Here is a 27,094-nt window from a genome sequence, read left to right as displayed (position 1 = left end):
TACCATTCTTATAGAAATGTGTGTGTTGGGAAAGTTAGGGTAAAAGGAAGTAGCAGGCACAACCCCAAAGAGGTAGCAATGTAGCTCTAACATAGATGGTTTCTTCTTTTCCCAGTTTTGTCCTGACACAACTGGTGAAAAGTAAGAGATATTGGATTCTTGAAGGTCAGTAATTTGTTGCTCCATTGGAATTAAATTAAGGAAAGCATCAATAACTACATGTGATTAGTAAATTGTATAAGAGTGGTCTGAAAAAACTCATACTGAGAAATTTAAAACACCAAACATGAGCAATTTATCAGCAACCCAAGATGTGTAAGTTTTTCATCTGCCTAAATTAAAAGTTACTTCTGAACTTTCAAAGCTAAACATTTAAATAATTCTATTTCAATTTTCTCAAAATTTCTATTAAGAAAACACAACCACAACCACACACACAAACATGCACACACACAAACATGCACACCCGCAAACACACACATAAACATGCACACCCCAAAACACACAAACATGCACACCCACAAACACACACACGCATAAACATGCACACACACAAACATGCACACCCACAAACACACACATAAACATGGACACACACATAAACTTGCACACCCACAAACACACACACGCATAAACATGCACACACACAAACATGCACACCCACAAACACACACACATAAACATGGACACACACATAAACTTGCACACCCACAAACACACACATAAACATGCACACACACACATATAAACATGCACACACACACACACACACACACACACACCTTCTTCTCCCCATGGTATTGACACCTGTAAAAAATCCACATCTTTGATGTTCACAAGAAAATGGAGTAACTTAGGTCTGGATATATGTTTGTTTATTCATTTGCTGAGCTAAAATTCTCCAGGTTGCCAACCCAAGGTCATTCAGTCAATGGGATAGTGGTCATCTCACCAACTACAGCCAATGACATTTCAACCCAGCTAATTCAGTGCTAGGAGATATTTCAATTCACACCTACCCTCTGGCCCTATGAACAAACCACCAATGTTTCAGTTTCTCTCTCCCCTACTTGTGAGTCCCATGTGAATCCTGGCAGAAATCTTGCCTCCATTCCTAGATCGTACCTTATCCCAGCACTTACACCATCCCTAATCTCGAGATGAAGTCCGTGCTGGAGTTTGCATATCTGTTCCACACATTACTACGGATGTGATACTTAAAAAGCTAAAAATTCAATTCAATTGACAATTTGCCTCAAATCATGTGGCGTCAAAGTGGTCGGATCTAAATGAGTGTGCCAAGTTCTGTTTCCGCCAATTCTGCAGAAGTTTAACAACATTTTTTGATTTTATAAAAATGACCCAAGTGTGTAATGTCTCAGACATAATCACATTTCCCAAACTGAGATGAGAATCTTCTTTTTAAGGAGCTCAAAGAATAATATCAGAGGCAAGCATCTAGGATTACCTAATAGATTGGTGGAATAGAGTCAGGCAAGCTTCTCAGGCAGGAGGGAATCATTGTCAGACCCCACTTGACCCAAGTTAACCTGGCTGGATTCCTTAGGCCAGGTCTAAGGGACAAAATCCAGAATGTTGGTAATTCCCTCTGTGAGGTCTCAGTCTTCTTATACTGAGAACTCTGCCCAATCACGGGGAATTGTGGTTGAACCTGGAGAGAAGCCACAGCGGACCACTTGCCCACATCACATCTCAAGAGAACCAGGAGAGTACATCTGTGTCTAAAGCCATGACCCAGGAGTAGGTTGAACTGAAGCGAGAGGTGAGGCATTTAATGCCAGGCAAAGCACACCAGGAAGACAGCCTAGCATTGTGCTTGGATATCCTGGGACCTAAACCCCCAAATGATTAAACTGTTTTCATGCTCCAGTTTACCAATATTAGTTGAAAGGCCAAGAGTGAGGTTGTGGGGTTCCAATGAGTAGCAAATGAGTAAGTGCCTAGTGTGGTATCAGCCAGAGTCGGGGCACCTGCCTTGTCATTGTTTTATTTTCTTCATCATAGACTGAAATTTCAGGACACCAAGGAACAAAAGTCAATCAAAGGATGTCACAGATCCCTTCATCCCTATCAAAGTTAGCATCCAGACAATAGTCGGAAACTTCCAATTCTGCCTAAAGATGGGAAGCAATGATTTCCCAAATGACCTGAGCCCCAGACTGACATTGTTTACTCATAACTGGGAAACCAGACAGCAGAGGGGTGCTGAAATCCTACAGTGGGCTTATTAGAAATGTCTAGGCTATTATTGCAACAGAATGGACATTCTGACCCTTGTTATATCATTTCCTGGGGCAGAAGCTATGAGACTATTATGAAAATTACTTAAACCGCTTTCCATAGCAGAATCCCACCGACCTTCTCCGACAATAAGATCTCGTTAAACATTCATTTGCTTTTCTTGGAAAACAGATTACAGTGACGTAAATATTCAAAAAATAAAAGGAAAAGTAAGCATGATTTCTAACTAAAAAAGCATCAAACAGATCACTTGGCTGTACTGTTTCATTTTCTCTTAGTATAGACAAGAAAAGTTGCAACAATCTTAACTAAGATACCTTGCTTATGGGAAATGGTCCTATTCACTAGCACCTCCACTCCCATAAGAAGGAAAACTTGTTATAAGACAGGGTCTTGGAGATCTCATGTGGATATTTTATCAAGGGCTCCCCAAGTCAATGTTTACTCAAATACCACTTAGCATTTTCTTACTAGGAAAATATTTCATCTCATATCTCCCCATTCCCAGATTTGAGAGAAAAAAATTGTGCCATTTTCAAACATAACAAGCATTCTCCTCCCTGAGGTCCTCAATGCAAACCATTGTAGACTAGATCACCTTGAAGCTTTCCCAAGGTATGAGCTTTCTTAAGAAGAATAAATGATAAGTATTTAAGATGATGGGTATATTAACTAGGTTAATCTAATCATTGTACAACTTATTCGTATATCATATCACAATGTACCACATAATTGTATATTATTATAATCTGTCAAAAAAAGAACACAAAATGACTCTTTTTAAAGTAGAAGCCTTCTCTTCCAGGGGTTGGGTTGGCATTTTAACAAACAGTAGAGAAAGAATCACTGTAATGTGCACTGTTGGGGTACCCTTACTTAGGCTCACTGTTTTTCCTGTGTCTTGTAGGACATAGGAAGTTCATAAGAACTGAAAGGTGGAACCTCTGCCTTTTCCACAACCCAAAGGCTGCAGGCATCAAGTTTAAAATAGAGGTACAGAGGCTTCCAAGTTAGGCACAGAAACATGCTGCCACAGGGGTAATGGAAGCGTGCTCCAAGAATAGGTTGGGGAAACTACTGGCCCTACCTACTTCTGAATGAAGATTCCAGCCTGAAACTGAAAACAAGCAGAGTCTTTGGGAAAAGTTAGGACATCTCAGCATGAAAGACAGAAGCTTCACAGCTGTGCCTTGAGATTGCTGAGCCTGGCGTTCTCTCTAGGTCTTTTCCATATCAGCAATGAGTTGGCCCACACTGTGAGACCTCAGTCACAACTACTATAGCTAAATCCAAAGACTACCACATCTGCCTTGTCCAGGAGCTAATAAAGAATAAAGTGCTTTCACTAGTGACCTTAACCTCCTTCCACGACTGGCTCATGGAGAACACACAAACTGAAGTTAGCCCAGGTGCTGGTCCCAGAAAAGGCTCAAGGTTACCCCTTGCCAGCCTGTGGTCTCTGGTGCTCTAGCAGCCAGCACTGGGAAGTAGTAATGGGAGTGACATTCTCTGGATTCCAAAAGTCTGAATAAAACCTCACATTGACAAGCGTCACTAGGCTGCCTTTAAAGGCCCTTGCTCTTGGCTGGAATATTAACTGCATTGGTAGTGCCTTTTATCTCATGCTGAGAAAAACTAGGCATTTGATCAAATAGCAGGAAAATAAACTACTTCTTATTTAATACAGTTTGGTAAACAGAATCTTTCCAAAATTTGAAGTCCATTTGGGAGAGAACAGAAAAAAACTAAAGGGACTTTTGCAGTGAAAGACCAGAAACACTGCCCTAGGGACAATCTTCTTATTTTTTTATTTTTAGTTTTATTTTTTATTATACTTCAAGTTTTAGGGTACATGTGCACAACGTGCAGGTTAGTTACATATGTATACATGTGCCATGTTGGTGTGCTGCACCCATTAACTCGTCATTTACATTAGGTATATCTCCAAATGCTATCCCTCCCCCCTCCCCCGACCCCACAACAGGCCCCGGTGTGTGATGTTCCCCACCCTGTGTCCATGTGTTCGACAATCTTCTTATAAAGGCACTCGACATTTCGTCTATCCACTCATCCATTCCTTCCTTTCATATACACTTATTACGAACCTAGCAGATATACCAGGTGCCGGAGACTCAGTTATAGATAAAACACAGTGCCTGGCCTCAAGGAGATCATAGTCTAGAGAAACAATCACCTAATTAGGCAATTACAATGAATCATAGTAATGGTGATAAGGACAATTGCAGCCTCAGAGTAGGCTTACTGGTGGAGGTGATGTCTTATTTGTTTTTTATAGTAGCAGTAGGATACATGCCTAGATGCTACATGTTTCAATGCATAAAATGAGTAATTACTTAATAGGTCAGATTATGTTAGGTGTCCATGTTCCACCACAAGGTCAGATGCCACGTGCATTGGGTCTGATACTCTGTGAAGTAGTACCCACAAGGCAAGGACAAACTAAGAAGAATTATGCAATATGTAGAAACTATATCACCTATGGAACAACTGGGGAAATACATTTCATGTGCCTGGTGAAGAAAGCTAAGGACACTGGAAAGCAGCCACATGAAGGGAGATGGATGTAGATCTTGTTCAGAAATCGGAAATAGGTCCAGTGTGTGGAAATTGTGAAAAAAGCAGGGAAGAACTTTAAAGCACTGTTTCCCAAATAGCATTCCATGAAACATATAGAGGCAATTCAAGAAAAGGGGGATTTGTGGTCAAAAAAGTTTGGAAGATGCAGAGTTTAAAAGTCTTATTTCTGCGGAACTTATCAGTGCCTTAATCTCAATAAAGTGTATTGAGATAGGAAGATATAAGAAATTTTTCATTCAGTAAACACATTTATTGTGGTTACAAAGTACTTAAGTGACTACAAAGTATCAGGCATTGTCATAGGCCCTGGGGACAAAGAAATGAACAAAAGAGACAAAATTAAGGTAAGGAGAAATGGCAGTAAACACATAATGGATCTATATTTTCTAAACTGATTGGTCCACAGAACCACTTTGTAATGAAGCATCTCATCATTCTTGTGCTTCTTGAAACACATTTTTGAGAAAGAGTGAATTAGGAGGATCTAACAACGAAATAGATCACTCCAGTACTGTAACTATGTAAGCTGATTTGCAGTGTCTGTAAGGATGCTTTAAAGGGTCTTTTGAGATTTGAGCATATGATCCCTAAGACCTGAAATGGTTTTGACTCAGCAAAACTGGATGTTTCTAGACAGTACACCTTCAGCCTGCAATCTTGCTGGGAAGAGTTATTTGCTGTGACAAACTGATTAATGAATACCAAATTTTATGACAATCCATGAAGTGATAGGATCTGCAAGAAAAGTAGGATTTTAATGGGAACACAGATAAAAGACAAGTCCTAAAGAAGAGTCTTCTGATCATAAACCAAATGATGAGCTTAAGAGGATTTGTGACTTCCCCCAGCCCATTCAAATGCAATTTACAAAGGGCTACCTGACCCTCTCATTATAATTTTCACCAGAACCCCCAAACTGTCAAGCAAGATCCTATCATCAGAGACTCAGTTCAGAAGGAACTCTGGTTCTCATTTGCACTTTGATCTATCTCAAGCACCTGTGAGGGAGGAAACATTTATGGAAATACCTGAGGAGAGCACGAATCTCCATTAGGATAAATCTAGGGAATTCAACATCATTTTGGGAAAAAACTCAGTCATGAGAGGCCATCTCAGCTGCAAACTCTGCCATTTCTGCTGCTCCAACTGACTTCCCAAATACCTAAAACACCAGCTAAAGTAAATGAATAGCATTATTTATTTATAACATCATTTATAACATTATTACATTGCTGCTTCAATCTGACATCTCAAATATCAAAAACACCAGCTAAGTATACACATATACATATATTATATAAAAATACAATGTATACTTCAATCATACATTGAAGCATACGTTCAAATATATGTATTCTATTATATATATATTATATTATAGTCAAGTATTATGGCATTTTCCATTTTATTCCATTTTGTCCATTTGTTTTTCCTATTCTTTAGCCAATTGTTTAGAGTGTTTATGTGAAAGAACCGTCTCAACATTTTGGAGGTCCATTTAATACTGGAATCATATTTGGAAGCTTATGCTATTTTTAAACATGATCTCAGTCTAGCTCACACTGGTGCTGTAAGTCTTAAAAAGAGAAAGCCCTGTTCTATTAAAAATAGCTCATTCCACTATGACTCTAATGACTCTAAATAGACAAATAAGACAAGGTATACCTGTCTCCACTACTGATTACAAATGAATCACTGTGAATATATCAGTGTATGGATTTTTTATGTTGGTAACATTATCCCACTGAAGGTGACATCTTAGTGGTCATTACTAATGACTAATGAGATAGAGGGGTATCACAGATAATCCCAAATCATAGTCACCCCCAAAGACATGTAGCCTTTGCAGTGTACTGAGGGTTAAATGAAAGCAGATGATTTCCTGATGTCCCTTTCTAGTTTCAATTTGCTTGCCTTCTTGAGTTAATGATGGTCTTCCCTTAAGCACATATACTCCTAAGGAGTGAAGTAGGTGCTAGAGAGGTTGCTGGCCAAACAGAATTTGTAATTGTCATATGTAATTGACAGAGGAAATAATCAGAAAAAACATCACTGAAAATTGACTACCTGCATAAAATGCTAGGAAAACACTTGCAAAGAATAAAAATAACTACATGGGCAAGAAAAGAATTCTCCACCACATTATTGACATTTTGATGAAAGGAGCTCCTTCCCAACTATTACCTATAACTTGGTGGTGGTGATGAAAGAAAGAAGAATGCCTCTAAATTTCTCTCTCATTTGAAGCAATCACATAGACAACCAATAGAATGTGGAGAGGAGCAGGGGAGTTTCGAAAGGAGGAGATTTCATTGGTCTGTATCCTACAGAAGTGGCCAATGGCAGCAGAATCCTTCTCTGAATGGACGGCTGAATACAGCACAGGCAACCAGGAAGCAATGTCTATTCCTAATTTCCAAATGTCCTCTACATACCAGTATCAATTCCTGCTAACACTTTCACCAGTTCACATTAATATGAGAAAAATAAGGACAAAGTAGATAGTTATTTATTAAATTAAATGTATTCAATGTAAAGGACTGTCTTTTATTCTGAGACTACATCATTCCTGTTGAGGAAAAAAAAACGCCCTTTCTTCTATTACATAATGGTCATATTAAAGAGCTGTGGTTGCTACTGCTGCTGCTGCTACTGAAATTTAAAGAAATCAATCCCCAAACTATTTTTTGAAACTTCCCTCCTCTGTGAAATCCAAAAGTCTTAGAGTCACTGAAGGCACAAGGGACTGGTAGAGTGGATAAGCTCAATTTAGTTAATAGAAGGAAAACCATATACAAATAAAAATATCAGACAGTGAGAGATGCCTTACTATGAATGTGCTTAGATGTTGTAGCAGATTTCCTCTCCAGCTGTTAGACCCCAGCTCCAAGCACTTACGAGGGCACCCTGGCATCCCAAGGTCAGAATGTATGGTCAGACGAGGACAGCTGGACTGTCATTTCCATCTCTTCTCCAAGACGGAAAATGGAGTTTTATCACTTTCCATGCCATATGAAAAAAACTTCTGACCAAAAAACCAATTAGAAATCCACCAAGTGGCTGACAGTTCATCTTCCTTTGCTCTCTGGGATGCTGCACTAATAGCATTTAATTCCAGGGACTAAACTCTCTGGCCCCGCATGTATCCTGCTGTTCAATTATCCAGAACATTGGTTCTGGCCTCCTTGTCTCTGCTCCAGCCCTTCTCCTAACATGCCACCCCCTAACATCTATTTTTTTCTCTATAGTAGTCTCTTTGGTACTCAGAGCTGAAATTACATGCTTCAGTGCCCTAAGAGCATATACTTTGCTTTCTCAGGTTGGCACAGGCAGCTCTATTCTTTATTCTAGGGCTGGAGAAGAGGGTTTCATTAAATTCTAGCCGTGATGAGCCCTGCTATAGAATGCTTTAGAAGCTTTGAATTTATGTTACATTGATTACCTTCATGAAGGTTAAAATGAAGGGTTCAATAACACCATAGGGAGAATCCTTATGGGGTGGGCTGGATGGCTTCACAGAGGTCAAAGCTCCTGACTCCAGCTGTGGTCCTGGAGTCAGCAGATCTGGCTTGGCGGCAAATGAGCAAGTCTCTCTGAGGCTCATCGATATCTGAAGGTTTGGCAAGAGGATCTGCAAGGTCCTATGTCACCTCTCACAGGCTGCCATTTGATGACTCTATAATCTTATCTTCATCTAGCCTGTGTTCTAAACATAGCCAAGCTGAGAGGCTGGCAGAGAAAAGCAAATGCAGTGAGTGTGTATAAAGGCAGAGAATTTTCACTTCCTTACTCACTCTACAGATGTGTGGCATCCTCTACTTTCCTTCAAGAAGATCTCTTGGAAGGATGGGTTGGGCTTCCTTGTCCCTATATATCCCTTCAGGTCCAACTCACACTTTTTTTTTTTTTTTTTTTGGTCTAAGAAGCTGCCTTCAATTGGTGCTGTGAATGAACACTGCGTTTGGCTAGATCCAGCCAGTTAATCTTATCCTGGCTACTGAATCACCAGGAGAAAAGGTCTCCTTGCCAAACCTGGTGTGTCTTTGTAAACCAATGCAGTTTCTGCATCCATGTATCCATATCCAGTGACCAACCATGGTGGTTATGCCTTTCCCCGTCTCGTGCTGTGTAACCCTGTGAAATGGTGGGAGGCTGCAAGTTGCTTGCATTTTTTTACCTAAAAGAAATTACACACATATATCTATATGAATATATAGATATATAATGGCCTATGCTGAGGGAGGGACATATTAGCGAAGTAAAAAATTTAGCAATCTTTATCAAGTTTAAGGAGCAGATCCTGGCATATTTGGCTGTCTGTCTATGAGTAATGCTAAAAAAAAAAAAAAAAAAAAAAAATGCAAGCGATAAGACCCCAAGTCTCTCCACCACCATTAAATGAAAGGTCACACGAAAATGTGGAATCTACTCAGTTGGAGATGATCATTTTTGTGGACTTTTAACATATATTTACTTTCTGGTTTTTTTTTTTTTTGGTTCTCTTTCTCTCATACCCAGGTTGTGCCTGGTTAGAGAAAGGGTCTTGATTAACATTTCTAAGCCAACAACTCTCCAAATACCTCAACCAAAGGAATTCAGTGTGCCTACATAGAGAAAAAGGCAGTGTCCCTCTGGATGTGATATTTTGCCAGGTTGTATTTCTCTGCACCAAATGCTATCAGATCAACTTCTGTAGGTTTCACTGAATACAACTGCATGGAATGCTATTACTGTTTGCAATGCAACATGATCTAAAAACATTGCATTTCTTTTTTATCTAAAGGGGACTAGCAGGTTTATTGTGTTTGCATGTGCTTTCCCCCTAGACTCTGGCTGCCCTAACAAGAAATTCAATAAATCTGCTTCCAAACCATCTTGCACAAGCTTTGCATGTCCAGTCTGGGCCTGAGGAAATTAACAAGAGAATAGAACATACCATCGACTTGCGGAGTGGCGATAAATTGAGAAGAGAGCATATCAAGCCATTCTCACTGATGTTTAAAGACTCCAGCCTGGAGCACAAGGTAGAGCTGGGTCTCCACAGCGGCTCTTTTTCTGAGTAAATTGTGGTAAATGTTCATGGGACTAGAGAGAGAGCCCAGGGGCTGTGGTTTTGGTTTCTTTGTTTGTTTGCTTTGGTTTGGTTTGGTACTGTCTTTCATTTTTCTCCTTGAAAATCATGAGTAGACTGAAGGTCATGAAAGGAGATGAGAGTTAGATTAAGAGAACATCAGTTTGCTCTTTAGGAAAAGAAAACTCAAAGAACAAAGACTCCTTTAACTCAGTAAGCATCAAAAGAGTTTCTTCCACTTTCAGATTATTAAGCCAAGTGGCATTAACAGCCACTTACCTTTGCTTTTAGATGAATTCACATCAGCTGCAACCATTTTAACATAATAAATGAGGGCACCCAAAAACTTGATGTAAGCGGTCAGTGATAAACACTGTCATTCTTAGATTTTAGATATCTATTCTCCCCTTTTCCCAGTTGTCTGCTGCCTCAGAGTCTTCTGACCTAGGCATAGTAGAAAGAAGATGGGTTGTGGATTCAGAGTCAAGTTTGAATTCCACCTCTGCCACTTTCTTGCTATGTGACCTTAGATAAGTAAAGTAACCTCTCTGAGCGTGAGTTCCCCTCTGTATGATGAGGATAATGAATGCACCTACCTCACAGTTAATATGAAAGTCTTCAGGGCAACACCTTGATTAGGTAAAGTGTTCAAGGATGGCAGCTATCACCACATTAATGATGACTTTTTCCATTCCCCTCCCCCACCTCAGCTTTGAACTGGAGAAGGGAGTGGGCAGATGGGGTGCCGACCTTGCTTAACTGGGTTGCTCCTTTGTGCTGATAGAAGCTGACAGACCTTCCTTGACTGAGCATAAGAGGTGCCTGGCATCTGCAGGAGCCTCGGGCAGGAACAGCAGGGAATCTACAAGCAAATTTCAGGAGTTTGATTCAATACTCTGTAAAGCTCCAGTGAGCAATTTTTTTGTAAGTTTGTTCAGCTGCCTGGGAGATTTGCTTTCCTTAGTTTAGAGAATTCACAATTCTGTGCACATACAGCATTCCCAATGAGCTTCTTTGATAGCTACCTAAGGATTGCAGACTCCAAAATTAATACCTTCACCTACAGTTCCCAATTTGAGATGGATTGTGTCTATTGTACTAACAAAACAAAAGGAAAAGAAACATTTTGCCTCACTCAACCCACACTAAAAAAGTAAAAGACACACTTCTCTTATTCATCATATAATTAAGGGCTTAAGGTCCAAATTAAATACATTTTCTTTCCCGGTTACTGCATTGAAGAAGCTAGGATGAAGAGCAGATTGCTTTACAAAGAAACTTCTCAATTAGCTTGTGTAAATACCTGTGTCCAGAGCTATACAAAACGCTTTTATTTATTTTTGCTAAAGATGTACTTGCTTCACTAATAACCTAACCCGTGCATACTACAGATAGTTTCTAGTGTGTTTTATTTAATAGCATTCACATCTAAGGGAGGAACAGCATGCCTGAGGTTGATTTCTGTGACCAGGGAAGATTCTTCTAGAAGAGCCAGAGTACAACACCCTGAACAAACATGGGACTTGCCCATTGACAGTCTAGCCACAGACCACCTAGCCTGTGCTATGCATTGCATGGGTTCCCCAGTGGTGATGGCAACAGGACACATCAGCAAACGATCACTCCTTTCCTGTCACCGAGATCTTCTTCACTGACTCTTACCGAGATACTCTTCATTGACTCTTGCTCTGAGACCATCTCTAGGGACTGTGTTACTGCTGAGCAGAGAATATATCACAAGTAACATTCATTGGGTATTTACCAAGTACCAGGCACTATTTCTAAGCTGTCTGCATAAATCAACTGACAAAAACAGTAATAAAAAGTAGATGTTATTATGAGCTTCATTTTATACTTGGTGAAAGGTGACATGGAGAAACTATTATGAAGCTTTTCCAAAGTCAAACTGTCAGAGAGGGACTGGAATCTGAGCCCACCATGATGCCATAGCCACTGCTCTTGTCTGTTGACTATGCTGCCTCTGCCAGGAGTCCCCAGGACTTGATTTCCCAGGGTTTTGTACGAAGAAGACAATCCCGTGCTGTCTTCATTTTCCTTTTGTCAAACTTTGGATGCAGTGGGAGGCACAGAGAGGGAGTTTACAGGAGAGGCTAAGTAGGAAAGGGTTCTAGAGCCATAACAAAATTAAAACAAGGCTTTCAAATACATAGGATTCCAGAATCAGAAAATAGCATTAATATGCAGTTCCTCTGTGCTTGCTGTTAGATACATCAGTTTACTATTCCACTTACAAAAGAGAAAACTGAACCTCCAAGAGGTTAAGTGGAGATCTTAGATCTCAAAATCCAGCTACTATATTTCATTGACTCTAAGGTGTCATCAACTGTGAGATGCTGTATTTTCTATGCAGCTCTCAGAAAGGAAAAAAAAAAAAACCTCAATATGGGTTTCTAAGAGGAAACACACACACATACACACACACACTAATAAAGTGGGCTTACACCCTCAGGGTAAGGATATGGGGGGCTGAGGGGCTGGCGGGACAACCCCCTTAGACAAGGGTAGTGAGGAAACCCATATGCCTATACCCTGGTATTGATTTAATAAAGGGAAGAAGCTCCCCAAGAATTTAAACTCCGAAATGGAATCTGCATAGGTTTGCTGCATGAATTCACACTTTGAATGCGGACAAAAAATATATATATATATCAGAGAATTTAATTTAAAATGATCCTGGGTTGATATTGCCACCTGGTGACCACAGAAGCAATTGCAAACTTCCCTGGAAAGAACTCAAGATTTTAGAATTCCCCTGATAATAAGGTGCATGCTGATTTCAGAGATGTTAAGGTGTACATTTTAAGGAAAATTGAACATTTTTATTAAGAATATATATCTTAGAATTTTTAAAATACATACAATATTTATGATTCTAAAGCCTTTTCTCTTCCCACTGCCCTACCTTTCTTCTTGGGAACAAGTTTGGACCATAAAAGTATGTTTTCTGAAAGGAAAAATGGAAATGGAAAAATAATTGTTCCTTTGCAATCTTTGTAGGAAAGAAAAGGCTTTATTCTGTTTGAACAATAAGAAGGCAAATGAATATAGGAAGCCGTTCGCCTTTCCACCTTTATGAAAACACTGAAATGTTCAAACACCGAAATGAACAAAGCTCCATCGAAATGTACAGAAATATCATTCAGACATTCCCTGGTCACATTTGCCTATAATAATTGGCGTGCCTATCCACAACATTATGTGAAACAGGACTTTTATATAATTCACGGTATTGCATAAATACTTGTTGAATGAATAAGGAAATGAATAAAGACTCAGTTTAGGAAGGTTAGATAAGACTGCCTCACCCCCTGTAGCTGTTTTCAGGATATTTTTTGTGAACTCTAAGAGCCGAAAGGCATGGGTCAATTTTGATCTGACTCTTTTTAGTGGAGTTTCAGCAGAGAATAAAAGTTCTGTGTACTCCCTGCCATGGAATTTCAAAGGTGGCTCACTCCCTGCTCCCTCACAGGAGTCTTTTGAGTTAAGCTTCAGAACAGTATGCTCATGACTCATGTAGCTTAGCGAACATATCTTTCCTTCTCTAGTCCTTGGATTCTTTATCTGTGAAATGAGGACGTTGGACAGCTGCTGACCACTTCAGCAGTTAATGCTATAAATCTGTGAATTTCCTATGATCATGGTGGCCATATGTCCTGGTTTGCCCAGGAGAGTAGTAGATGTCTATTTTTACAATGTGAAATTAGTATCACCTCCCTTCACTCTAAAAAATCACCCAGTGTGGATGATATGTAACAAGTCACGTGACCCAAGGCTTGGGCCTCAGCCAGGTTAGAATTAGTGACTCAACATCTTCCTTCACTACCCAGCCAGTCATCAGGACTTTCTAAGCAGAACTCTGGATAGGGGAGAGGAGACCTATTGCAGTTGCCAAAGGCCTTCTTCAGCTCTTCCCACATTTCCCAAATGAATCATTTGCCCTTCTTTAGTCAGGCTAGATATTTCCTAAGTGGGCTTACAGATCTCATGGGCAAGCACAAATCAGAACTATGGTAAAGAGATGTAGAAAACTTAATGTGTCTGTCAGATGCTACCAATCACATTGGTATTTCCTTATTGAATATTTCTTATTGGATATTTTTTTATTAAAAGAAGAATGCATTTTCACCAGTAAAAGTTGATACTAAGTATAAGGCAAAAAGAAAAAAATGAAATCTCTTTGGATCTTTCAACCCAGGGTAACCACTGTTACCATTCTGGCATCTGTCATTCTGGTCTGACATGAGTGTGAATCTATAGACTTATGTACACAACCGTATTAGTCCATTTTCATGCTGCTGAAAAAGACATACCTAAGATGGAGCAATTTACAAAAGAAAGAGGTTTATTGGACTTACAGTTACACATGGCTGGGGAGGCCTCACAATCATGGCAGAAGGTGAAGGAGGAGCAAGTCACATCTTATGTGGCTGGCAGCAGGCAAAGAGAGAGCTTGTGCAGGGAAACTCCCATTTTAAAAACCATTAGATCTCACGAGACCCATTCACTATCACGAGAATAGCATAGGAAAGACCCACCCCCATGATTCAGTCATCGCCCCACTGGGTCCCTCCCACAACATGTGGGAATTATGGGAGCTACAAGATGAGATTTGGGTGGGGACAGAGAGCCAAACCATATCAACAATTTTTATAAAAATAGACCATTGTATGCACAGGACTTCGTAACATAGTGTTAAACATTCTTTGCTTGAGCTTTTTCCCCATTATTAAATATTCACTTACACAGTAATTTTAGTATTTACATACTATCTCATTGCACATTTAACTATTTCAGGCTTTTAAAAAAAGTTTTTCACTATTATAAATTACAAATTATGTTGTAATGGCTATTCTCATAGTTAAATTATGCACTTTTGCTTATTTATTTTTTAGGATAAAATCCTAGGGGTGGGTGAAAGAGAATTCACATTTAAAAATACTTAATAGTCATTTTGAAGTTGCCCTCAAAAATTGTGCTTACGCTTTTAAAAACTTGTCAATTTGGTAAGAAGTAAAAAGCAGCACCTGCCTGGCATTTCTGTTTTTATTTTTAAAATTATTATTGCAGTAGAAGGTTTGTTAGTACATATTTTGGCCTTTATAATTCTCCTTTTGTGACTTGCACATTTCTTATACCTTGATGGTATGATTTATACATTTGTCTTCATTGCCAATCTTTTATCGCAGTGCTCACCTTTGTCTTTTTTATTTGTGAGCCTTCTTTACACACTGAGGAACTTAACCTTTTGTGGGATCACTTATCTTGGGCCCTTCCATTTTCAGAGCACTTACAAGAAGGTGATGTTTCTCAGCCTCTGGTCCTCACTTCTCTTCTGGGAAATGGCTCTGAATGAGGCTTAGGATAGGGAAGACAATTAATTACATTTACTCATGGATGTTTCCAAGCCAGAGTAGCCAACCCAAAACTTTAGCGTCTTAAGAGAGCTTAATAACATAGGAACACTTATTTGGAATTATTTCATTAAGCTAAGTGTTCCAAAAACAATATTATCACCTTAGAATAAGGTGACTTCCTCATCTTGAATAAAGATTAAGAAATGTTTAATATATACTTCAAAATTGATTGGGTATTTATGCTTTGGATATGGGCATTTTTGTGGGTAAAGTGTGATAATCAAGCCATATCAAGGAAGATTAAAGTTCCTTCCTTCTTTTAATGCTGATATTTTTCCTCTTGATTCTTAATTGCTTTGAGAAAAGGCATCCTTTGTCCTTGTGACAAATTTATGTACTAAAACTCTCTTTGTCTCAGGCTAATAGTTTTCAAACTTAAGAATCATCTGGGGATCTTGTTTGAAATGCAGGTACCATCCCATCACTCTGCCCCCAAGATTCTGATTTTGCAAGAAGTCCTGCATTTTGGTAAATACTCTTTTTTGGATTTTGTTATTCTAGGTTGTTGGCCATCTTTCTCTGTCCTTGATTGAGCATGAGACTCGGGCTGGTCACTTGCCCCACATCTTCAGAGATCAGCTTACATCAAAAAGTCCCCGGGTCCTAACTCAAGGGTAATATGGCTTTTAACAAATCTAGAGGAGATGTCTCCAAGAGACTAATAATGGCTTCAGGACCACAGTCTTTGGCATCAACTAGACCTCAGTTCAAGTCCCACTTTGGAAATAGAAGTGAGCATAAAGGACAGTTGATTAGTTTACTGATCAATAATGGGTAATGACAAGTTGATATCTTTCTGTCACTCAAATGGATACACACACACACGTATAAAATCCTCATTTCGCTCACCAGTATTTAGTCTTCATTGAAAGACAGAGGAAAGAACATAGACTGGATTCTGACTTGAACCCAGTTCCAACCAGTTACCGGTTGGGTGATACAAAGCAAGGGGCTTGATCTCATCGAAATGAGTATGATTGGCTGCCCCTAGGGGTTGTTGTGAAAATTAAATGGCACAATATTCATATAACAGAAGTTTGTATAAATGCAATAGTCTTTCTTTTCCCTTGTCCTTCTAATTAATCCTCTTCTAACCCAAACCTGCACAAGGCAAGACCCTCTTTAAGATAAATCTCATATGGGCCAATCTTAATGTGTCTTGTATCCCAGGGTACCAGGGTTCCAACCGTCATTAATCTAAGCAAGTACAGCCTTGTAGCTCATTGGAAGAGGTGCTTCCATCAATCTCCCAGGATCACTGGAGCACAAGCAGTGACCACCTTGGCCTCTGAGATGTGTTTAAATTTGTAGGTGTCATTTGCTTGTATTTTCTCTAAATGATTTGATTATTCTAAGATCCTTATTATCACTATTTTCCAAAAAAAAAGATAAGAAGGATTGTTTCTCTCTTCAAGGATGATAGGTGTTTGATCATTCCCAAAGGCCATGCTTTTCTTCCTGTGAGGACAAGCCAGCCAAGGATTAGATATTTCATGCATGGGTTTCTTTATGCTCCTGCAAAAGATTGTCTTTCTGTCCACACTTCTTGTGATTCCTTGGGAGTCCATCAGGCATGGCTCAGAGTGTTCACTCTAGTGATTCTTGGGAAGTGCCTCCAGCAGAGCTCAGAGCATTCACGCTATTGATTCTTGGGAAGTCCATCAGGAACAGCTCAGAGCATTCAGTATGCTTGGTTTGGATTCTGTTTGTGTCCACTCCATTAGGCATCTTATACTGAGATGATATAGGAAGACATAAAGCCACAGTTTCTGTGCCCTGGGAACTTACACTCTGGCTTGTGATCTGGGAACTTCCCATCCTAAAATTGGGCATGATAATGGCCACTTTGCAAGGTGGTGCAGATGAAATGCAGATAATACTTAAGTGCCTTGGAGGCTGCAATGAATTGCAACTGAGGCAGCAATGTGACAAGGAAATTGGTATTTGCTGATCACTTACTACCATATCAGGCCCTATCATGACTATTTTAAACGTTTTACCTCATTTTACTTAAGTGTCACAACTTCCTTTATGGAGGTACTAATTGTACTATTTGACAGGTAAGGGAGTCTCAAAGAGTTTGAGCAGCTTTTCCAAGGCCCACAGTAATAGAAGGCAGCAGAGGGGGGATTCAAGCAGAGTTCACTGTGTCTCCCAAGCTATTCTACCACTTCTGCCACACCTTGAAAAATCCTGTCTTTCTCCTAAGCACCTGATTTTCATACAGTTTGAAATTCAAGAAGGATGCAGCCAGTGGGTTGCAAGGGAAGAGTTATACAGTAATGCATATGGCAAATATACCGTAGAGACCAAAAAAAATTTAAAACCATGAACATTTCTTTTATCCTCTATTCATTCCCCCCTGTCCGCCCCCCCCCCCCACACACAAATATCCACATATGTCACACATATACACATACATAGGCACACACATATACAAACAATCCACCTCATGTTTCTGGCAACAGACACAATCTTGATAAAGGTCGCCTGAAAACAAAGGTAACTCTATCACCCTAACTATCCATGAACACATAAGAATCAAATAAGTGAATACATGAACACGTGAAACATTTTTTCTCTTAGGCCACTGGGAGAAGGAATGATGAGTCCTCGAACCACCCTTGAACCATGTATCCCAAAAAAGGCTGATTAGCTTGAGCAATCAAGGAGGTAGTTTTGTGACAAGATGGCTCAAGAGAAGACAAAGCCAGAAATAGCCTCCCAGAACAATCAAACCCGGCCAGGAGTGGTCACTTATGCCTGTAATCCTAGCATTTTGGGAGAATGAGGCGGGCGGATCACTTGAGGTCAGGAGTTCGAGACCAGCCTGGCCAACATGGCAAAACCCTGCCCCTACTAAAAATACAAATATTAGCCAGGTGTGGTGGCACACACCTGTAATCCCAGCTACTCGGGAGTCTGAGGAACAAGAATCGCTTGAACCTGGGAGGCAGAGGTTGCAGTGAACTGAGATCGCACCACTGCACTCCAGCCTGGGTGACAGAGCAAGACTCCATCTCAAAAAAAAAAAGATCAAATTCGTATTAAACAAAACTGAAGTTGAATGAGCTTCATTTGTTACACACAACTAAGCTTTTGCCAGTTTTATATTATGATAACTATTGTAAATAGTGCTTACTATGAACCAAGTTCTGTGCTGAGTATTTTCAAAAACATTCATTTAATGTTATTTCTTTTTTTTGGTTAGCAGCCACATAAAACCAAGGATTTGCCACGCAAGAGAATCTTTAGATAATTATTTGGCTCAGTACAATTGGTTCTTAGCTATGTCCAGAATGTCTCTCAGTTTTTTTCTGTCATTTATAAAGAAAATCAAAGTTAAATGGAAGCTTTAAAAACTTAAAGAAAAATGAATCATAAACTCTAAAATGTTTCTTACTTCATCCCATCAACTTTTATTGGAGTTGTAATGATTAGTATAAAATAATAAAGGAGAAATCTGGGCAAAGAAAAGAAGGCTAAGCAAATGAATGAATTTTCTGATGGGTTATGATGTTGGACTCTGGAATTAGGTAATGAGCAAAATGCACATTTTTGTCTTGGAGACATTCAGAATTTGTTGAACCACTCCATGTCTTATTTAGATGAACAGAAATGGGAACATGAAGCATGAACCAAATGGTCTCAGCTTTTCTCTTTCATTTTTCTAAATCACATATCTCCTAGTCATTTTCATGATCTTATTATTAAAATGATTTTTAAAGATTTATTCTGTTATAGCATCAGGCTGCTGTTGAGTTTTTACTGCTCTAGTAAGTCCCAACATAGTATGAATATCTTGGCCTCCTCCTTCAGATGTGAAGGACAGGTTTCAAAGAGGCTTCGGGAAGAAATCCATCCCTTAATGAGACAGTAGCCTTATAAGACTCCTTAATTGTCTTGATATTACCTTGCAAAATTACAGCTGTTTCTACCACCCTCTAGGTAGTCAAATGATATCAAGTACCATTTCACGTGTATTTTTTAATCAGATCAATTAGCCAGTTCCAGTCCCATAAAGCCAGCATTTTCAGAGTCAGAAGTGCCAATTTCACCTATAACAGTGTAATATAGAATTACAGAATTATGAGGCCAGTGACCTGGTCACTGAAGCAATTGTAACGCTTCATGGGTAGACATAATTATCATCTACAACCAGGGACTTCTAGGTAAAGAATATAGCAATAGTTACCACTCTCTTGGCTTCTCCATGGCTGGGGGTGTGGGGGTGGGGGGCTGGACCAGTGAAGAAAGGAAGAGTTCTTCCTCCCAAGGATGAAAGATGTTGGGGAGGGTGAGCTGGAAGAACGGTGGTTTGGAAGGTTTTTAAAAGTTTTTCTTGAAATTCTCATGTGCCCAGTCTAACCCCGCTATCAAGGAAGGACATAACATTAGGAAATGTATTACCAACCTAGGGTCTTCTGTCACCCCTGGGCAGGTGTCCTCCCAGCCTTGCACTTCTGAAGCCCATCGATCTTAAACGCATGTTAGCATGTTTCCTTGTGAGTCAACTTAACATGATTAAATCCACATTTGTTCAGAGGTCAGTTTACTTGGGAAGAAGTATGTCAGTGAGACATTCTGCACACTCACCTGTCACTCATAGAATTAATTGCTCTTAATAATAATTTTATTGGTGTAGGAACCAAGATAGAGAAGATGGCCTATTTTGAAATTCAAAAATTACTGAAAATTAGTCTCATTGCAATTATGCCTTGTATCCAAATGGTGTATTTTATTTATTTATTTATTTTTTAAGTCAGTGTCTCTCTTTGTCTTCCAGGCTGAAGTGCAGTGGCGCCATCTCGGCTCACTGCAACCTCCACCTCCTGGGTTCAAGTGATTCTCCTGCCTCAGCCTCCCGAGTAGCTGGGACTACAGGTGCACACCACCACACCCAGCTAATTTTTGTATTTTTAGTAGAGACATGGTTTCACCATGTTGGCCAGGATGGTCTCGAACTCCTGACCCCAGATGATCCACCCACCTGGGCCTCCCAAAGCACTGGGATTACAGGCATGAGCCACCGCTCCCAGCCCAAATGGTCTATTTTAAGGATGCTCTATGCTACTACCATGCTACAGAATGCATGAATTTAACAACAGAACAGTGGTTAAATTTCTTCATCCACTAATGCAAAAGGAACAGGTTATCCCAGTTGAGAATTTTCTTTTACAACTATATAAATATATACTAATAAAAGATGGGCTAGAAAATTTTCTTTAATCAAACTAAATTTATCCAAAGATGAAATGGGCTCCCAAGTGAGGACTTGATTTCCCCCAACACTGGAAATACTCAAGGAGGAGTTAACAGCTTATACCTGAGAGATATTAGTGAGTTAAACTGGCATTAGTAAAAATTGGAGCAAGATGACAAATACAATTCATTCCACCTAGAAGATTCTGTAATCTCACCTACAATATTTGATAAAAAGACAGAGTGGCCGGGCGTAGTGGCTCACGCCTGTGAGTCCAGCACTTTGGAAGGCTGAGGCGAGAAGATCACCTGAGGTTGGGAGTTCGAGACCAGCCTGACCAACATGGAGAAACCCCGTCTCTACTAAAAATACAAAAAATTAGCTGGGTGTGGTGGCACATGCCTGTAATCCCAGCTGCATGGGAGGCTGAGGCAGGAGAATCACTTGAACCTGCAATGTGGAGGTTGCGTTGAGCCGAGATCACACCATTGCATTGCAGCCTGGGCAAGAAGAGTGAAACTCGTGTCTCAAAAAAAAAAAAAAAAAAAAAAAAAAAAAAGACAGAGTACAGTTACAGTTTAGGCAATTAACTAGATAATTGTTTTAGTTATAAGCATCTTCTACATCTTGTAGAAATGTAAGAATCTTTCAGTGCCTTTTAGCTTACAGTCAAAATGGAGAGTCTAGGAAAGCACTGTGGTTTTCCTCCCCCTCACCTAGGAAGAGTTCTTAGGACTATCCCAGGCATGGAAACATGGAAGGCTGGAAGCTCTGTCCATCACCTCTGTAAGCAAACTTCCCTGATCATCTCCCTGTGGATAAGAAATCTGAAATAGATTTGTTTTGCATGTGATCAGACTGGGGTTTCCCAGCTTCTTTGTGGTGGATCTAAAAACCCATTGACCCTCATGACTATGATTTCATTTCTGAATATGTCTTTCAAGATAATTCAGGGCCAGAATCCCCAGACATGAACAAAATGAAACACAGGTTTATCCTGCTCCACTTCCTTGGAAGGAATGGGTCTGAACTTCATCAAATCAAATAGGAATTTTCATTTTTGAAATGATTTGTTTATCATTTGAAGATTGTGGTCACTCTCCTTCTGTTGCATTTAAATAAAATCTACTGTCTTTTGTTTTCTTCCCTATTATCACTTCACCCACCCTGGCCTAAAAAGGGGCTCGTTATTTTGCATTGCATTGTGATGAGGATCCATTCATCAATCAAGAAAATATAGCAGTGGCATTTTATTAAACTAATTTTTAGGCTGTTTCTAATGTCCATTCTTTGCCCATATGCTTTACTTTCATTCTAACCAAGATTTACATAGGCTTAAATTTTTAACACATTCCCTTTCTGTATATCATAAATTGCATCACTGAAATATACCCAAGAAATCTGATCATGCACCTATGAACAAGATAGCCTTACTCTGAAAATAGCAAGGAAGCAGTAGCCAGTGAGTCCCTGCATTCTAGAGCAAAACTCTTTGGATTCTCTATTTGCAATCTGTGAAGGTGTGGTTGAGTTGCTCAGTTATTCAAATCCTCAGTTTCTTTATCTACAAAGTGAGGATATTATAAACAAGACCTTCTTCAAGAGTTGCAATAGTTAAATGAGAACATTCATGTAAAGCGTGTAGCACACCACCAGCCTTGCACTAGATATTAGTCCTTATTATTCAAATTCCTTATCCTAGATTTTGACCTTTTTTTGAATCAACTAAGACCCTAAAGATTGAGAAATAATAATATTCCAAATCCTAATCTAAGATCTCCAAAGAAGTATTTGTAATTTGTTCCAAGTGTCTGAATTTTGCCACCAACTGACTATGACAAGCTCTTTCACTTCTCTGATCCTCAAGTTTCTTATCTGAAAAAAATATATATCTATACACATATGTGTATGTGTGTGTGCGCGTGTGTGTGTGTGTGTGTGTGTGTGATTGTCAAGTTCTCTTGTAGACCAAGGGCTCAGTAAATTACAAGGGTTCACAGGTCATTTCCAAGAACACTTTTCCTAAGGATCCTGGAAAAGTTAAGAATTCTACCCGGTGGTGGGTAATCTTTCAAGAAGCAAGGGGAATAATGAGAGTGGGGTCTTCTTCCAAGTTAAAAAAACACACAGGAGATCATAATTTCTTTAGAAGAATCTTTTATAACATGGTGGAAAAATCAGTCAACACTTTTGGGGTCACCGCTGAGTGCAAGGTACAATACTGTACAGAGGAATAGAAGACAGCATCCTGCAAGGCAACACCATTGAAAAGGCAAGCTTCACATAGATGAAAGTATAGAAATAAAATAAGTATAATTAATTGATTGACAGTAGGTAACATTTATATAGGGTTATCGTGGAAGGCACTGTTCTAAGCATCTTATATATATTACCTCATTTCATTCTCCCAGTAACCCTTATGAGATAATTCCTATTATTATATCCATTTTCTAGATAAGGAAACTGAGACATAGAAAGCTTAAAGATTTTGTCCAAGGTTGCATAGGTGTTAGAGCTGGGATTCAAATCCAGTTAATCTAGCTCTTGATTAGTTCATGCTCACAACTGAGATATAAAAGGATAAGTGGGGCCAGGTGAGGACAGAACAGGGATGAGACAAGGAGTCCTTAACTTTGGCAGGCAATAAGCACACAACTAACTTAATAAAGCTATGAGCCAGAGTGTTCAGACCTTTACAAGTCAAGAGGAAGTGAAATGAATCACTACTCAATCTCAGTACTCTATCATTCTGAGCCAATTAGGAATTTTCTTTTCGAAGTCCTGCTCTCCTTGCATTTCCAGAGTAACAATGCACCACATTCTGAAACACAGCATTTTATATTTGATGATGTCAACTTCACAATTATAAGATTCTTCTTTTATGTGGTTATGCTAGGCACTGAAGTTCAAACAGGAAAATAATAGAATGCTTCAAACTTATGAACTACATTAACGCCAAACTTATGAACTATATTAATGTTCCCATTTGACAGATAAGAAAAGTGAGGTTCAAAGAAATTGGCTTTGCTCACAATAAAATAGTGACAAATCTAAAAGCAAAGTAAGTCTTCGTACTTTGTCTCCACCCAATTTGCCATCTGAAGAAAATTGAAAATATAATATCTTATGCAACTTTAGTCTGGACAAATGATGATTATGTCACATTTTTTAAGTCATCAGTAAAAAACCTTCATAAAAGGAGTCACAGAGACTCAGGCTTGGGATCTATAGGAAAGGATCTTTTCATAGGATCATGGGCCAATAATGGAAAGGAAGCCTTTGCAAAGCAATGAGCTCTCAGGCTCAGGATCTGAGTGTTCAACTTGAGGGTGTTTAGAATCCTGAGATGCCCTGCTTAGGACCAGAGAAAAGAAACCCACTTTCCCAGATAAAGCAGAGAAGGTCATCGGATGATAATCAACAGACATTTGAGGAGACATCAAGAATGTTATGAAAAGGATTTCTGAATTGGGAAGGCAATGGTCAATTACAACTCCAGGATGCTGTGATGATGATAGTGATGATGACAGGTGGTGATGTTCATGATGATGATGGGTGGATGACATAAAAGAAGAAAAGAGCCAGGCACGGTGACTCATGCCTGTAATCCCAGCACTTTAGGAGGCCAAGGTGGGCGGATCACAAGGTCAGGAGTTTGAGACCAGCCTGGCCAACATGGTGAAACCCCATCTCTACTAAAAATACAAAAATTAGCCAGGCATGGTGGTGGGCACCTGTAATCCCAGCTACTCAGGAGGCTGAGGGAGGTGAATCACTTGAACCCAGGAGACGGAGGTTGCAGTGAGCCGAGATTGCACCACTGCACTCCAGCCTGGGTGACAAGAGCAAGACTCCATCAAAAAAAAAAAAGAAGAAGAAGAAAGAAGAGGAAGAGGAGAGGAGGAGGAGGAGGAGGAAGAAGAAGAAGGAGAAGGAAGAAGGAAGAAGGAAGAAGGAAGAAGAAGAAGAAGAAGAAGAAGAAGAAGAAGAAGAAGAAGAAGAAGAAGAGGAGGAGGAGGAATTTTAGTGTAGTGATTAACTACACTAAAATGATTATTACTGCTGTTTTTAAATTTTCATTACCAAATCTACGCAACCATGCTGGTTTGAAATTAACCAGTAGCTGGCCGGGTGCAGTGGCTCACGCCTGTAATCCCAGCCCTTTGGGAGGCCGAGGCAGGTGGATCACCAGGTCAGGATATCGAGACCATCCTGGCTAACACGGTGAAACCCCATCTCTACTAAAAATACAAAAAATTAGCCAGGCGTGGTGGCAGGCGCCTGTAGTCCCAGCTACTTGGGAGGCTGAGGCAGGAGAATGGCGTGAACCTGGGAGGCAGAGCTTGCAGTGAACCGAGATCACACCACTGCACTCCAGCCTGGGCGACAGAGTGAGACTCTGTCTCAAAAAAACAAAAAAAAAAAAAAACAAAAAAAACAAAATAAAAAAAAAACCAGTAAGCCAAGGAAGAATAATTAGATCCTCTGTAATTGGTTGTTAGAAGGAATTCAAACATTTATCTTTCTTTGAATTAACTGCGTTGTAGCTAATTAATTTTCAAGCTGCTCTGTGTAGGCCTCTATGATTGTGATCTGTTCTTGGGTAGCACTATTGGTAACTATTAATAATATTAATAATATGGGCTTTCTGTGGTTTTATCAGGGTTGAGGATGGCTTAAAGTGATTCTTCAGAGCCATGTTCCTGGTTTCCCTCCAGATAACAAGCAGGTTGCCAGCAAGTGGACAGAGGCCTCAATACTGGAGAGTAGAAAAAGCATTGCCCTGCAAAAGCAATAACCGTGCAGTCTCTGAACAGCATTGTGCTTCATCCAGAGAGCTCAACAACTACAGGATATTCTCCAAACCTTAGCTATGACACTGAGAAGTGGGGTTCAGTCTAAAACCCAGACCACACCAAGAAGTCAGAAAAGAATAAAAATCATGTTAACTGTTGATTGCAAACACCATACCAACAACAGATTGGACTGATTTTATTATTTCTTGACCTGACTGAAACCTTGTCTTGGTATTGTGGACATAGAGCCTAAGATGTTGTGAGACCTCTATTTGCCAGCTTCCTGTTTGAAGTAACCATGAAATGCAAATCAGGGATTACAAAGTTCCAAAGTGACACTTAGTTTTCTATCCCCCAAAAATAAAATAACCTGCCTGCTACTAGTCCTCTCTCTCATTAAGGTCAAATGTGGGGCTTGGTTTAGGCTAATTCTAAGGTCTTTTTCAGTTTTAAAAACTTTCCCACCTTCTGGAGGAAGTAGATATTCCCCAGCTTAGTAACTCCAAGATAGTTCAAGAGACTAGGCAGAAGTAAGGCAAATACACATTGAGTGCTGACCTTCTAGAAGCTTTTAAAGCTAGACAATGAAATTACTGAGTACTCTGGATAATCAAAATAAAGTTACCACCATTCCCCAGGGCTGCCTTGAGCAGACACAGAAGGGCATCAAGCATATTGGTCTATTAGTCTTGGTTTCTCTTCTGTGAAATGAAAGGGCTACACTAGCTGGAGATCTCTTAGGCTATTTTCTATTTTAAGAGCCTGAGAATTTATTTTTAATTAAAAAAAGGAGGCAGAAAGACTTCCTGGTAAAACATTTCCCTGTGTTCCCAAACTTAACACGAAACAGTGCAAGATCCTTAAATGACTTAAGTTTACTCATGAAGAAGGTCAATGCAAATTTGATTTGCTGCATATATGGATGTGCGCTCTTCTGTTCTGTTAAAATAATGTTAGTTCAGAGGGAGGGGAAGAACTGGATAAGCTCATGCAAAGTATCCCTCCCATTGTATTTACTCCTGGGCTCTCACTGGAAAGTTGGCAGGAAGGATGGGGATAATGCTCTGTGAAGGTTTTATTAAGATATGAATTATTCTTAATTTAAAAAAAAATCTAATTGCCTTGTTTCTTCTTGATGTTTCCCTCAACCTCAAACACTGCACTCTGCTGCAAAGTAACTCATTCTCTCTTTTTTTAATTACAGTATTCTCAAATGAGGGATGAAGTGTTCAAGTCAAACTTGGTCTGTGCATTTATCGTTCTTCTATTTATCACGGCAATACAAAGTTTGCTTCCTTCTTCAAGGTAAATATAAAAGAACTAATTGATCCGGTGAAATATCTTTGTGAGATTCCTCACGTGGAGTCAGCCAGCTGACTTTTCAAAGGATCAGAATTTAAAATAACTCAGTCCAGGACCCATACCAAAATGTTTGACAGTATCAATGTCTATTCCGGTTGTCTTACTCTGCTAATAATCTCAAAATTCTGTCCAGACAACAATCTTTTTCCCAATCTTAATAAAAACAACAACCAAAATTAAAATAGGCCCCACTCTTATTTGACATGGCACTCATGAATGCAGAAAATAGGTATAAGAACCTCAATCACCATTTACTTGTGCTTTTGTTAGTATAATTCATTCACAGATACAGCATCGTAGCTCCTTGGGTCCGCAAAATAAACACTTTAATAATAATGCAAACACCTATTTGTGGCCAGCCACTGTT

General features: G+C 39.5%; 1 protein-coding gene across 4 annotated transcripts in view; it reads left to right on the top strand.

Annotated features, from left to right (window-relative positions):
* Nucleotides 1-27,094, top strand: part of ADCY8 (adenylate cyclase 8) — a 262,821-nt gene that overhangs the window by 148,895 nt on the left and 86,832 nt on the right. For 3 of the 4 annotated variants that reach the window (XM_016959870.4, XM_016959869.4, XM_016959873.4), the window contains exons 8-9: nt 9,687-9,884; nt 26,570-26,670. In XM_016959870.4, the coding sequence (XP_016815359.1) occupies nt 9,687-9,884; nt 26,570-26,670 (299 nt within the window). The remainder of the gene's footprint in view (nt 1-9,686; nt 9,885-26,569; nt 26,671-27,094) is intronic. The other variant, XM_016959871.4, reaches the window with a different exon arrangement.

The sequence above is a fragment of the Pan troglodytes genome, chromosome 7 (genome assembly GCF_028858775.2).
Source record: "Pan troglodytes isolate AG18354 chromosome 7, NHGRI_mPanTro3-v2.0_pri, whole genome shotgun sequence".
Classification (NCBI taxonomy): domain Eukaryota; kingdom Metazoa; phylum Chordata; class Mammalia; order Primates; family Hominidae; genus Pan; species Pan troglodytes.
This window is presented reverse-complemented; position numbering and strand designations above follow the sequence as displayed.